At 34.4% G+C, this 15970-nt stretch overlaps 1 protein-coding gene across 1 annotated transcript in view; it reads left to right on the forward strand.

The window, feature by feature from the left end:
* The window catches only part of UNC13C (unc-13 homolog C), a 662499-nt gene that overhangs the window by 527897 nt on the left and 118632 nt on the right, over nucleotides 1–15970 (forward strand). Inside the window, exons 20-22 of the mRNA XM_063652632.1 lie at nucleotides 4947–5043; nucleotides 5702–5845; nucleotides 11993–12070. Of these exons, the coding sequence (XP_063508702.1) occupies nucleotides 4947–5043; nucleotides 5702–5845; nucleotides 11993–12070 (319 nt within the window). The remainder of the gene's footprint in view (nucleotides 1–4946; nucleotides 5044–5701; nucleotides 5846–11992; nucleotides 12071–15970) is intronic.

A 15970-nucleotide genomic window follows, 5' to 3' on the forward strand; every position in this document is an offset into this window, starting at 1 on the left:
CTAAAAATAGAAATAGTGGTTTAACAGGGAACTTTCTCATAAATATGCCTCTTTCAAACACATTTGTAATCACACAAGGACTCATGTAATACTTTGCATTTGATATGTATTAGAATTCTATTTTATTCTATTGATGGGGTCTTCCCTATGCCAGGCACTTTCCAGGTGCTGTAGAGCAATAGAAAATAAAGACTCCCACCCTGAAAGGAACTTATACTCTAGGAGATGCTGATAAGCTCAAATATCATTATAAAGCAAGGCAAAATGAAATATGTGCTAATTTAAGGAGCATAAGCAAAGTGCAATAGGGTTTCACAGAAAAGAGAAATTACCTCCATTTGGGGAACTCCACACAATATTTATGGATGGGATAGCATTTGATGTAGACTTTATAAAATTTGCCAGGTTACAGAAAGAAAAGGGAGAAAAAGCATTAAGATGAAAATGAAAGTTATGAGCATAATTATGGAGGTAAGAATATATGAGCTATCATCCATAGGAAGTGAGGCATATTTCTATTTTTATAAAATTAATAGTAGCGTTTTAAAAAATAATGTAGGAAAAGTAGTTTTGAGCCAGATTGTTATAAATAAATATTGTGAAGCTTGTACCACATTCATCAGGCATTGTGGGAGTTGGAAGAGACAAGGAATGGGGGGCAGAGAAGAGATTTAGAAGGTAATGAGTGATTTAGAGATGAAATTAGAAGAGCCCTTTAACACAACTTTTCTCATACAAAATATATAAGAAGTAAGGGGACAGTGGGATAACTTAAAAATGCTATACTATTGGGTATAGGGTGTTGGGGAGATTTTGGTCAAAAGATACAACATTTTAGTTAAGTAGGAGGAATGAGTTCAAGAGATCTATTATACAACATGGTGACTATAATTAGTGTATCATATTCTGAAAAGTTGCAAGAGAACATATTTTACATGTTCTCACCATAAAAATGATAAGTATGTGAAGTAATGCATTTGTTAATTATTTCAATTTAGCCATTCCACAATGTATACATATTTCAAAACAACATGTTATACTTGGTAAATACATACAACTTCTTTTGTCAAATAAAACATACTTAAAATAAGTAACATAAAATTATAGTCTTTATGTTAAATAAAGGCTATATTGATAATATAGAGTGATTGCAGTAAGTATGCAAAGGATGAAGATGTGGGACAGAAATTTTGAAGACAGAATTTACAGAATTTGTCAACTAAAGACATGGGGTTAAAAGAAAGAGGAAAGGTGAAGATTCCTTAAAGAACTAAAATTAGATCTACCATTTAATCCAGCAATCCCACTTCTGAGTATCTACCCAAAGGAAAAGAAGTCATATACAAAAAAGATCTTTGCACATGCATGTTTTCAGAAGCACAATTCACAATTTCAAAAATGTGGAACCAGCCCATATGCCCATCAATCAACGAGTGGATAAAGAAATTGTGGTGTGTATATATATGTGTATACACATATATATACACACCGTAGAATACTACTCAGCCATAGAAAGGAAAGAAATAATGACATTCCCAGCAACCTGGATGAAACTGGAGACCATTATTCTAAGTGAAGTAACCCAGGAACGGAAAACCAAACATATGTTTTCACTCATAAGTAGGAGCTGAGCTATGAGGAAGCAAAGGCATAAGAATGATACAATGGACTTTGAAGACTTGGGGGAAAGGGAGGTGGGGGGGAAGGATAAAAGACTACACATTGGGTACTGTAAACACTGCTTAGATGATGGATGCACCAAAATCTCAGAAATCACCACTAAAAAACTTATTCGTGTAACCAAACACCATGTGTTCCCCTCAAAACCTATTGAAATGAAAACATTTTAAAAATAGAAAAATAAACAAGAAAGAGGAAAGAGTTAAACATGAAGTCTGTATGCCTAAGTTGTTGGTAGTATCACTGATCAGGAATAGGGAAGTAAATAGAGGAGCTATTTGCCAGACACTTCTGCTTCTGGCTCTGTCTAGACACTACACTAAACTAAAATCAGACTAATATTTTCCCTGATGGCCAACAAAAAAGGTAAATAAAATTAAACAGCATCAGAAAGACAACAGAGACAACAAAGGCAACCAGCACTTGAGAATCTAAGATCCCTGAGAAAAGAAAAATGCACTAAGATGAGTCCTGTATTTTGTTGCATCTTCTCTCCCATGTTTTCACCCCTATACATCTGCCAGTTTGCAATACGGGGCTTGCAGAGCAAACAGCCAACAGTAGCTCAGAGTTTACAGCTGTCTCCCTGGACTGGAGAAACAATATGAGTGACGGGGCAATGAAGGCTGCTTGGATTTGTGAGACCAAGATCCCAGAGAAAAGGAAACCACAGAGATATGAGCACAACATTCTACAGGCAGTTCCCACTGAAGGCATTTTCTGATGCCTAATCTGCCTATGTGTTGAGATTGGGGCAGAAGAAAATCAAGTAGAAAGTGGCCACTAACAGATTGGGAACTAAGTAGATACTTTAGCAGTCTCATAGTGCTGAAGGGACAAATGTTAGAAGTCAAGGCTGGTCCCCTTTGTGCCTACTTACAGTAACAGCCTCTCCTTCTGTTGCAGCAGTAACCACCTTCTGATGCCTAATAGCATAGATTAGTTTTATAGATTTTTATACTTTATATAAATGGAATCGTACATTGTGTACAAAAATTAAGAAAGAAGGAACATTATAAACACTCCAGGCTTTCAGGTGAGAGTTTTGAAGGTCTCTGCCCTAGAAATAATGACAAAGTGGAAATAGACCAACCTAAAACCCAACACTGTCTAGATCAAAGGTCCACAATTTTTCATGGACAATATATAACATTCATCAAAAAATTAAAGGCTACCAGACAACAGGACTAAATAACTATCTGGAGATTATGCTTCTTCAGCAATGAATTGAAAAACCAGACCCCAAAAAACAGTAAGAACAAAGAAGTTTGAAAAATATGAATAAAACATTTAGAGATATCTATCTATATAGGTATCTATATTTCTATATCTATATCTGATCATCCAGAGTTTCCATAATTTTTCATTGACAATACTTACACACAAAAACACCCATATAAAATTTATAAACACAAATGATAAAATACATATTGTTATTAGGTACACATGGTACATTTACCAAAATAGACTGTCTCCTGAGCCATGAAACAAAACTAATACATGTTAAGGGGAGAAATCATATATTATGTATTCTTGACACTATAGAATTAAGACACAGATCAACTCCAAGAAGATAATTAGATAACTAAATACAGAAAATCAGCAGAATATTCTAAATACTCATGAGTAAAAAAAGAAATCATGGTAAAAATTACAAAATATTTTGAATTAAATGCTAATAAAATACGGCATATCCAATTTTGTAGAATGCAGCTAAAACAGGAAGTAGATGAAAATTCAAAACGTTTTTGAAGTAGAATTTTAAAAGTACATGTGGTCTATTTAAAACTGTATTAAATTTCTGTATTATAGCCACAAACAATTAGAAAATTATATATAAATTGTACCATTTAAATAACATTAAAATCACCACAAATAAATGTGATGAACAGCATATAAGCCATCTTTTCAAGCAACTATGAAATATTATGAGAGAAATTTAAGATGAACTAAATGAAATATGTAACATTCCTAAAAAGATGCATTATTATAAAGATAGTAATTCTCCCCACATGGAACTACAGTTTCAATGCAACCCTATGCAAATTTCAAAAGATATTTTTGTGCAAATTGACAAGATTTTTAAAATGCATGTAGAAATGCAAAGTGCTTAAAAATACAAAGGCAGTCTACAAACCGGAGAACTACATTATTGGTTATCTAATAAGGTAGAGTTCTTAAGAGAGTGTCATGTTAATGCATTTCTCAGTCCGTTCTCACACTGCTATAAAGAAATACCTGAGCCTAGGTAAAAAAATAAATAGGTTTAATTGGCTCATAGTTCTGCAGGCTGTACAAGAAACATAGTGGCTTCTGCTTCTGGGAAGTCTCCAGGAAGCTTTCAATCATGGCGAAAGGCAAAGGGGGAATGGGGCATCTCACATCGGGGGAGCACGAGCAAGAGAGAGTGAGGCAGGATGTGCTGCACAGTTTTAAATAACCAGATCTCATGAGAACTCAAACACTATCACAAGAACAGCACCAAGGGGATAGTTCTAAACTATTCATGAAAACTCCACCTGCATGATCAAACCACCTCCTACCAGGCCCCACCTCCAACATTGAGGACTACAATTTGACATGAGATTTGGTGGGGACACAGATCCAAACCATATCAGTGCATAACAAATGGACCAAGGGAATAAAATAGTCCAGAGGCCAATTCACATGTATGGCATGATGACCTCATTTGCATCAAAGATGCAAATTCAATGCGGTGGGGGAATAAGTGGTGTTCTAAATAAATGATGCTAGATCAACTGGGCACACATACAGAAAAAAGAATTTATGCTCAGAATGGAGAAAAAAATATCTTAAACAATTTCCAAAAATCAATTGTCCATAGATTATAGATCATAACTTACGAGTCTGAGGTAAGCACCCAGGATCAGTTACAGATTAGTGTGAATGGGTAGAAGCTCTATGGCAAAGAATTTAAAAATGAGGAAATGGGTTGACAGGGAAGAGAGCACACAAGGTCTACATTTTACAAGAGTTTGAATTTTGAAGGGAATTACAGAGTAGCTATTGGAAACTAAGCATATTTAAGGCAACATGGGAAGAATCAAGACAAGGTAGAGGTTGGAGGTAAAGAGGAGGAGATTGATTTGATGGAGAACAGGTAGAGGTCTCTGAGGAAGCACAACTGCAAGAGAGAATGAGATTGTTGATTCTGAATTACTCTCATATACAAAAAGAGCAGCATTCCTGTTAATTACATGCAAATGATATCCTTTGTGGTATGTAACATTATTAATTTGTTATAGGTGGTTTGAACCTTTTGTCATGCAGTGGCTAGATGAAAATGAAGATGTGTCAATGGAATTCCTTCATGGAGCACTGGGAAGAGACAAAAAAGATGGAGTGAGTTTAAATTACCTTAAGAATGTTCATTGCCATGATTCAGTCACATTGCTTGCTTTTAACTTAATGGAAATTATTAGACTCATTGTTATTAATTGTTTCCATTACCCAATGACCAAAATTAATTTAAAACACAATTTCAATGGTCTGATCAGAACCCTAGAAACTTGCGTACATTTATTTAAAAAAAAAAAATCAGTCACCCATTTTTCCCAAGATTTTCTTTAATTCTTACATTAATCTGAATCTACAGGTTCCCTAAGCTTGTACAAAACATCTTTGTTGTCCTGGAACTTTTCCAGGTTTTCTAGATTAGGAGCAGACATTCTCCCAGTCCCTGTGCAGCAGCTCCCAAAATCTTGAGGCACAACCGGCTTGCTAAGCTAACCTACTGCCTTTGGAGAAAATGAAATACAAAAGAACCAGTACCTCAATTCAGCAGTGGAAAAACCAATTAGCAGCAGCTTGCCCCATGATATTAGTTCCACCACACTTTCTAGAAAAGGAGATTAATGATTTTAAAGTGGGTAAGCATTTTATTACTGGGAAATGTAAATATATGATACGGGAGATTCAGTTGTTGATGGGAAATAACGAAGATTTTTCCATTCCGCCTCTAATGTACTGTTTGGGATGGTTTCACCTCCTCTCCGCACAGTTCCAGCAGACATCTGATCATGCCCTCTTTTCTTGCTCCGTGGTTGATGTCTTTGCTCAGCTGAATCAGAGCTTTGAGATTATTAAGAAACTGGAATGCCCTAATCCTGAAGCATTATCTCACTTAATGAGAAGATTTGCAAAGGTAGGTTAAATAAAATGAGTCTTCTTTTTTTCTGGGTCTGTGGCAATCTGAAAAATGCTATTGTTTTGTGGTGTTAGTCTTCTCTGTCACCCCTATCCCAGTTTATTTGTAATTCTGTACTAGTAAATTCAGTTGTTTCCAAGATTCCCATCTGATTTCCTGCACTTCTTATTTCTTTAATATGGATTTATCTCTTAAAAACTTATTTATTGTTCACATCGAGGACTCAGTTACTTATAATAGAAGAAATTACCATAGATTTCCAAATTACTCCCATTTCAAATGTGGTGTTTTCTAGCTGAAAGTAAGCCTTGGCAATTTCATGTGCAAATTGCTAAGTGTTTTAGCAGACATTGTAGTATAGTACAACATATATTGAACTTGGAGCCATGAAAACTGATTTCTGATTACAAATCAGCCAATATTTGTAATTGAATCTCAATAGTTCAAGTTTTTTATGAATTTAGTTTTCATATTTGACATACTGATTTTGATAAACCAAATTTATCTTAAGGCCTCTTCTCCTCTTAAAATCTAAAATGGCTTACCATGTGCTTACTACTTTGCCAAGAGTTTCAAGGGAAATATAAGAAATAAAAGAAGCAGCCACTGTCTATCAAATCTCAAAAAAAATCCATATAATATGCAAGACCACATGACATAAACTAATTGAAAGATGACGTGAAAAGGGACACAATTCAGCTTCAAGCTTAGTGAGATCAACCGTAAATTGAGTGGAGGGAGATCTGATGAGAGCTGAAATAGACAGAGGCTTCATGACAAGGGCAGGGCTCGTAGAAGACTAAAATGGAGAAGTTAGAAAAGTATTCTAAGCCAGAGGAATAGCAGGAACAAAGGAAGAGGTAAAGCTGAGACTGACATGGGAAGGGCAGGGAGAAACAACCCTTGTGGGGAGAAGCAGTAGGAAATGTTGGGAGAGTGAAGATACCCCAGATCTGAAGAACTTTGCTTCCCAGGTTGAGAAGTTTAGACTTAATGTGCTGGTCAATTTAGGAAACACAGAACCTTTGGAGATTTTTATGCAGAGTAGTGACATAACAAACATAGTAATTTAGGGAAACTACTTACACAGTTCTACGTCTGGCTGATCTAAATATAAGTCTGATTCCGTGGATTGAATGATGACTGAGGTTTTAGGCTGTTCATTCAACAAGTGCTTGCTGATATGCCTCACTTGTACGCACTGTAAGCCACTTTGAGGGATGTAGTCATGAATAAGCATAATCTCTGACCTCAGACAACTTGTATGGAAGGGCCAAAGCTGCAAACAACTATGACAAAGTCAAATGTTATAATCAGAGCATCTCAGAAGTTTAAAGAGGCCCAGAATATAGATAAAGAAGCAAAGACAGAGAGACACTAAACTGTATTATATTTATTTGCCATGAAATATTCTGATCTCAAGTCTTCATTAATTAAGAAGACTAACCTCCTACTTTTAAAATTTTAAAAAATAGCCAATAATCATTTATTTAAAAACCATTCTTAGAGATGACTTTCTGAGTCTTGTTAGATGATTCTAATTTCCCAATATAGTGACATCTGTAGAGCATAATTCTAAAAATTCTCTAAGTCTTTTCTTGATGAGCAGCTGTGTTTGGGTGAATGCCAAGAAAAGAATGAAACTGGGTCATTAGGAATAGCGTTTGCCAAAGTATGTCACATCCTATTCTTGGAATTCTGTAGGATGTAGGGGAAGCAGGCTCATATGAGAATTTAAAAATCTCAGGGTTAATATATTTAGGTTAATATATTTAGTAACGTATTATAATTGTACCTGATGTTAGAAAAGTAACTAGAATTCACCCTCAGAGTAGTCAGGCAGGTAGGTTATGTAAGTTGGGAGACATGAGTGCACGGTAACAGAGTAGAAAGAATGCTGAATTGAGATTCCTAGACCCTGGGCTGCAGCCACCCGTTGGTAGCTCTGACCTTTCTTCAGCTGCAATACTGAACTTAGCCACAATAAGCCTGCTGGGGTATAACCAAATGTACTGAATGGAAGTATAAAAGGGTGGGAGGTCACAAGGAAGGTTGTATTAGAATCACACTCAGGAAAACACATTCTCTGAAGCCAGAAGAAAAGAATCAGCTTCCATGTATTACTGAGGAGATGTGTGCTTTTATTGGTGCAATAAAAAAATCAATTAAGTAAAACATTTTTAATCCATGGAAATTCAACAATATCCAATTGTCAGCAGGAAATAATGTAAGAACAACGAGAAGCATTTTCTGGAAAAGAAGAAATTAGTAATTTTCATTGAAAAAGAAATTCTATTTTATTGGAATGATTTAAAAATCTCTTGCCAGCATTTCTCTTTTTAACTCTTGCAGTGACTCACTATACAGAATAATAAATAAAAAGCAAAATCAATTAAACATAAATATAAAAATAAGTAACATCAGTCAAATCCATTTTACCATTATCAGCCTTTCCTTTTTTTTTTTCTTTTTGAGACAGTCTCATTCTATCACCGGAGTGCAGTGGCACAATCTCCCCTCACTGCAACCTTCACCTCTCGGGTTCAAGTGATTCTCCTGGCTTTGCCTCTCAAGAGTAGCTGGGATTACAGGTGTTTGTCACCATACCCGGCTAATTTTTTGCATTTTTAGTAGAGACAGGGTTTCTCCATGTTGGCCAGGCTGGTCCCAAACTCATTATCAGCCTTTCTATCTATAATTTGTATTTTATATAACAAAGTAGATAAAAATAGTTTGTGTTTACCGTAATTAGCCATTTCACAAGAACTGCAAACTATTGGAATTTGTTTTTATTTCATCAGATGGGACTGACTAATTAGTCTTGAAAACTCTACACTTCTAAGTATTGGAATCCTTATATCAAAATATACTAAAATCCCATTATCTTTATGGGATTTATATTGATTTAAACAGTCTCCTGGAGATAAGACATATTAATTGTATCTGTAGAGATTTAAAAATTTTTGCATTTTAAACTGGGATTTAAAGGGACAATTTATTCTTACTAAACAGGATATAAGACTAAAAAAGGTACCAAACAAAATGCTTCAAATTTCATATCAAGAACATTCAGAAGCTACGATGAGTGATAAAATGGGCACATGAGTAGTTAATATTCCTATGACTATAGTGCTGCTCTTGACAAGTATGGGTAATTTAATTTTAAAAATAGATATGAAGTAATGTTATTTTTAATATTGCTTAAAAACAAGTAAACAAATATTAAGTCCTGGGTATGAGTCTGGCTGTTTGGCAGGTGCTAGAGATACTGTGGTAAATGACGCACACATATTTCTATTCCTTGTTCTCTGGGAACATAATTCTAATTTTTAACAATAATAATGATAATTCATTTAGCATTATTATATGCTAATCACTTTATACATTTTCTTATTCTTCACAACCATATAATTAAATGGGTACTATTATTTTCCCTAATTTCCATCCATGATGAAACAGACTAAAAACGTTTAAATAATTGAAATGATATGGATAGAATCCTTTCAACCACTAAACTATACTCACTTCTCATTCTGGTGTGATCAGAATTAAGTTAGAAATTTGGAGAATAGAATCTCACTATTTGTTTTTTACCCTTGAGATCAAACCTAGGCATTTATGGTGACAGAAATGGGAGACCCTATCTTATGTTGGATGTGTTAAAATACATTACATCAATCCGTGAAGTCACATTTCTAATGTTGCTGAATCAATATGACAGTTTTCTTGTCTTCCTTGTGTTGCTCTAATACTGCATTGTTCCATGCATAAAATGTGAATGAAAAGATGGATTTTGAACCACACTTCTTATCTTACTGATCAAAAGAGAAATACACTAGATGGAATAACTGGAAGTGTTGACAGGATATTTAGCCCACTCCTAACAGGGTGGCATTAGCTCAGAAAAATACAATGCCTTTGTCTGAGTAATTGATGGCGGTCCCACTCAATGCTCCACCAGTACCTGTGTGTCAAATCAGAACTGACTGTAGCTGAAAGATATTTTAGTCACCCTGTCTAATCCTTTAAATACAGCAGAATCATTCTCTGTACTGCTACACTCCTATTAGAATTTCATGTTATTTAATCTGGAACTTTTCGAATAGCAGCTCTTTATAGGCATCCATAAAAGAGCCCTCTACTCCTCATGACTATTTCTTTAGAACAAGATGCAACAGTCCCTGCTAGGCTGTTTGTTCCCTCTCTCTGCACTATACTCTCTTCTGAAGACCAGTAGTTTCCCAAAGATAAAATCATGACCTAAGCTCACACACCCAGATGTCTTATGTTCCAGGCCTTGCCAGGTGCCCCTTCCATCACAGCTTCTATCTGAAGAGTTACCTCCACCCTGCCATGCATTCGTTAAGATAGTGGTTCTCAAACTTTGTATGCATTGGAATTACCCCTAGACTTGTTAAAACCCAGACAGCTGGGGTCCACCTCTGGCATTTCTGACTCAGTAATTTAGGATAGGACCAAATAATGTGCATGTTCAACAAGTTCCCAGGTAATGCTTTTAATGCTGCTGATTCCAGAACTACATTCCAAGAAACAATGAGTTAAGCATGTCATAAGCAACAGCTTATTAGTGTTAAAGAGCTATTGTGTGATAGTTGTTTACTTAGCTGAATAAATTAGAATGAAATTGAAGTTGCCCACAAAATGTACTTTGCACACTCTCATTTAAGTGCACATTGTACATTAGTAAAGATGGGAGTTATTACGGCAGTGTACTTGCAACTCTTATAGGCACACAGCTTTAAGCTATATTCTTTTTTTTTTTTTTTTTGGAGACAGTCTCGCTCTGTCGCCCAGGCTGGATATATCTATATGACTGTGCACTTTGTCTTACCTGCAGCCCATCCTGACTTGCTAACCATTGGCATTTGTAGGCTAGTACATGTGAGATCCCGGGATTCCTTGTCTCTAAGCATAAATTCAAGGGACTAAAGTTTTCCTATGAAGTAGACTCAAACTGTAGGCCATAGGGCATACTTCAAGAATTATTGTAAAGGGTATCCAGCTTCCTCTCTCTTCTTTAGAAAACGATAAAAAAAAAAAAAGCAAAAAACAAAATCCAGGCTGTTCAGCAAGTCACCCAACAGCTGTAGGATGTAGGGGAAGCAGAATCATAAGAATTAAAAAATCTCACATGGCACTAAGTTGTAAAGGATTTTCACACAGCCCAAACTTTACCTTAAGCAAGTTACAATGTCTGAGTTACGACTGCCTAAAGTCAGGTTTATGGTTTGTGTTTATATGTTGTCGTGTATGCAATACAATATAATAATTCTTCAAGTTTATAATGTCATCAAGAAGCCATAGATTGAGAGTAGTGTTCATATGTACAAACGAATAAGTATTTCATAGGTAAGTCCAAAGTAATTCAACATTATGTCTAAAGTAAAATTTGAAGAGACACATTTAGAAGATAATTCAGTCTGATCAGCCATCTGTTTACCAGGATTTATTGGTCTGCTGCTTGATAAGATTTTATATTTTTCAAGGTCAACTTTCTATTTGAGCTGATGCATATTATCACGTTACTGTGTACTTCAACGAAGTATTGATTTTCTGTGTGTTATCTCTTATTTCAGGATTTCGTTGTGATTTTCAAAGTGTGTAAGCAAGCTTATAATCAATTTAGTGAATTCAGGTTTATAAATTAAACATCTCTTCTTCAGCTTAACTCTTTGGAGTGTCTCCCTCAGTTGATTTTGAGCCACTAAGAAAATTCAGACATATGTTGTACAAATAAGAAAATAAAAGCTTTTTTGTCTTTACTTTTCTATCAAAAGAGATGACATTTCTGCTGCTGTTGTTGCCTTATCTCTTCTAAGAAAATCACATCTACATTTGGCTTATGATAATTTAATCTATGTATAAAAGCAGTAGAGTGCAAATGCATTCATGCATCTTTAAGTAATTGAAATAAAATTTAATTAACATGGTTTATTTTCCTCTGCTTTGCATAATTAATGAAAACAGAGGGCATTCTTAGGTTCAGAAACAGTTGTTAGAGGGAGAAAAAATGTAGAACTAAGATGAAAAAGACAGCAAGAAGTTAACTTAGGATTAAACTTTATAGCGTATTTGTAAACTACATACTTACCTGGGTAAAGTTTACAATGTGTTCTTTCTTAGACTATCAATAAAGTGCTGCTACAGTATGCTGCAATTGTATCAAGTGATTTCAGTTCATATTGTGATAAGGAAAATGTGGTAAGTAAAAATGTCTCTACTTTCAAGTATCTCTCAGTTGAGATTTACTTCTTCAAAGTATGAGTAAGGAAGATAAATTGTTGACTTTCAGTTTTCATATAGAATAATAAGAAATAAGGATCTTAAGTTGAAAACTTCTCCAGGGTTCTTGAACTGGTTTTGATACAGGATTTACAGGAAGGTAGAGAGTGTCTCAATGCCAGCCAACTTGTGGTTTTCCATGTAGATAGGGAACAAGACTAGAATAAATCATTGAAAATAAACATACTCATAAAACATTGGAGCTGAGAAAAACAAGGGACTTAAAAATTAGATGAGTATTGGCACCAACTAGTTTCATTTTGGCACTAATACTCAAATAAGTGTAATTTAGTCTTTCAGTTTTCAAATAAATTGCAAACGTTAATATATGGAACAATGCTGATTTCTATTCTGAATTATTAAAATAGCTTTTTTAGATGATTGAGAAAATATTTATAAAATTCAAACTAGTATTGCAACTTAATAAAAGGCATAAAGAAAAGCTAGATAAAGGTATTTGAAATATAGTAAGATTTATTTTATGATGGAAGGTGAAAGCTTTCTTATTCAATCTGTAATATTAGGAGAAATACATTGGCAGCATTGTAAACATTTTGAAAAACAGTAGCTCTGAAAAAAAAAAGTGTTTAAAAAGTAAGTATAGGATTTTTTTTTTAAAAAAAGAAAAAACAGTTTTTTCTCCCTCCAAAAATCAGTTTCGCTATCAGGTGAATCTAAATTATTCTAAAGACAGCTACTAGTTTTCTCCCTGAAACCTCATTGACCTCTTGCTGACAGCTCATTAAGATAAGTCAGTCCTAATGGTTCTTGAGAATTCTATAAGATGCTTCTTTTCCTTAAATTAATATGCTGCCCAGAAATTTTATTAGAACTTTTTGACAACTCAAACAATTATTTCTTATTGCTATTGATTATACTCAAAAAGCAAGATATTTATTTATTGAAAGTATATTATTTCTGATTAAAAGATAATACATGTCTAAAGTGTTACATTGAAAATCAAAACAGTATCTGATAATTTCACAAAAGGATCCTGTTTATATTAGAACAGCCAAATTGAAGATTTTGAAAGGTGACCATGAACTCCTAAGGCTAATTCCTGCCATTCAGAAAGGCAAATTAGTTTTTAAAAGCCCCTGCAGAGTTCCACTTTATGTATTAACATTCTATATTGTATTTTACATTTAATAAACACTGAGATAAAAATCATAACCCAGTATTTATTATATTATTCTATGTACTCTTTCTGTAGGTTTTATACTTTTAAAAATTAAATCTTTATGAAAAGAAACAAAAACCCTCGAAATATTACAGCAAAGGAACTTCCTTTTCCTTCCCTTGGGGCTTTTCTTCCATAATTACTATATCTTGACCAGCCTTATACACTATTGCTTAAATGCCAAGTATCATTTTAGCTTTTATAAAAGAATATCACTTGGTTACTAGGCTTATGTTTTCATTCAAGGCAAATTCAAATGCTTTTGTACATTTCCATGAGTATATATAGTTACTATTACAGATACTTATTTATAATTATTTCAGTATCAGATTTCAATATCAAGACCACTGAAACTTGTACATCTTTCAGTAGATCTATGGCAATATATCTATTTCATCTGCAAATTGAGCTAGAAACATCTAAAGATAGACATCACTTAACATGTGACCATAATATAGGCCAGGCGCGGTGGCTCACACCCATAATTCCAGCACTTTGGGCGGCCGAGGTGGGCAGATCACCTGAGGTCAGGAGTTCAAGACCAGCCTGGCCAACATGGTGAAACCCTGTCTCTACTAAAAATATAAAATTAACCAGGTGTGGTGGCATGCACCTGTAATCCAAGCTACTTGGAAGGCTGAGGCAGAAGAATTGCTTGATCCTGGGAGATGGAGGTTGCAGTGAGCCAAGATCGTGCCATTGCACTCCAGCCTGGCCAAAAAAGAGTGAAACTCTGTCTCAAAAACATACAAACAAAAAAGATATGACCATAACATTTGAGTTCTCAGGGTTCAGAATTAAAGACCAGAGTTAAATAAAATATCCATGTCAGAATAATTTGTTTTCTATTGTAACATTTTAAATTGGAAATGGGTCAAAATATTTTTATTCATTTAATTTCACATTCCAAAATATAGCAAGACATCACAATCTAAATTGGAATTACTTTTATTTTAAATAATTTTAAAAATATTTTTAAACTCAGAAACACTTTGGCCATGTAGAAGTGTTCCTAGTCTGAAACTTTCATATTCATTAAGTTTCAGTTTCCTAACTTTGTTCCAGATTGAGATAAAATTAAAGGTATTATTCTATTTTTAGGGAAAAAATCAAGATATAAAAATAGGAAGATACAAATTGACTTTAACATAGTTTGTTTTATCTTACTAAACTCAAAAAGCAATATCCCTGAATTAGGGTAATGTTTCCTTTGCTGTCAGTTTATTTTTTTCATTTACTATGAAGTTGTTCTTTTTTTTTATTTACTATGAAGTTGTTCTTTTTTTCATTTACTATGAAGTTGTCGAAAGTAAAAACTGTTTCATGATTAAATTTAAGGTGAATTTGTATAATCTGTTCCCAGTAGCAGTTTGATGAATTGATTCAGTAAAACTGAACTTTGAACATTTCAAGGTCAGGGAACTCTTAATGAAAAGGGAGAGTCTCAAATTTATTTTTGTCTCCCTCCGGATAACTGCATCTCCTCTTTTTTCTCTGTAGGGTAACTTGGGGTCAATAGTAATCCACGTCAAGTGAGCCAAACTGTCCATGTTTATTTTGTTCTCAGTAGCTCTTTTTAATCAGAAATCATCACAGTAAGAAGAGTTGGCAGTTGGCCTTTATTTATAAAGCTAGTACTAGGGTCCTGTTATATGTAACAATAAAGATTAGCTTGAATGTTAATATCAAATAATCTAAGAAGAGTCTATCAAGCTAACTTAGACATGGGAAACAAGGTGATAATAACCACTCACCTGTGTAGTCTTCCTGTTTCTCATTATAAGTCATTGTTTTACTTTGACCTCGGATTTCCCCCTGGTAGGATTGCCCAGATTCACACCAAATCTTCCCTTTCTGCAATTAAAAGTAAATGTCAATGACCCTACGTCCTAGTGAAAAGATAGGCTATTGGCTTAGTTTGTGGATTTTGGGTCAAGATGCTGAATCCTCTGAAAATGTGGCCCTACCCACTATGGAAAGGACTAAGCCCAGATCAAGTAGTACTCTCTTATGGCTACGGATCAGAATCATTTGTGGAACATTTTGATTCAGCTAATTAAAACAGAATCTTTGAGAGACACATCTCAGCTATCTGTGTTAAAAAATAAAGTGTTTAAGTGACTGGAATCAAGGAAACAGAAAGGAATTTTTAAATTGTTTGCATAAATCAAAGTGATGATGTGGTCACTTTGAGAGTCAAGTAGAAAGTTTTACAAAGGTCATTAATGTGGCTCAAGTAAAAATAAAATCTTTCCACTGTTAAGAGCTAACACCTCTCCGACATCCCCTGAATCCTTTGCATGACTCTGGTTGTTGGCTTATTTCCCAGCAACTTGGAAGATACATCCATTTTCCTTCCTTTGTCTATTTCTCTTTCTGTGTCTGTTTTCCTCTGATACACTGGCTCTTAGGAATCAATATACAGCAAAGGTTAAATGATTCTATAACTATTATAAATTGTTTTCTAATTATGAATTAATGTTTACTATTCTAAGTTCACATCTAGACCTGTCACAAAGCTTTACATCTTTGTTATTGTTATATTTCTGGCTCCTTGGAAACAAGTGGAGAAACATTTTCTAAGCATGTATTATATGTACACCACTGTGCAGTAGTTTGTGAGTAAGAAAAGCAGAAAG

The sequence above is a fragment of the Pongo pygmaeus genome, chromosome 16, assembly GCF_028885625.2.
Source record: "Pongo pygmaeus isolate AG05252 chromosome 16, NHGRI_mPonPyg2-v2.0_pri, whole genome shotgun sequence".
Lineage (NCBI taxonomy): Eukaryota > Metazoa > Chordata > Mammalia > Primates > Hominidae > Pongo > Pongo pygmaeus.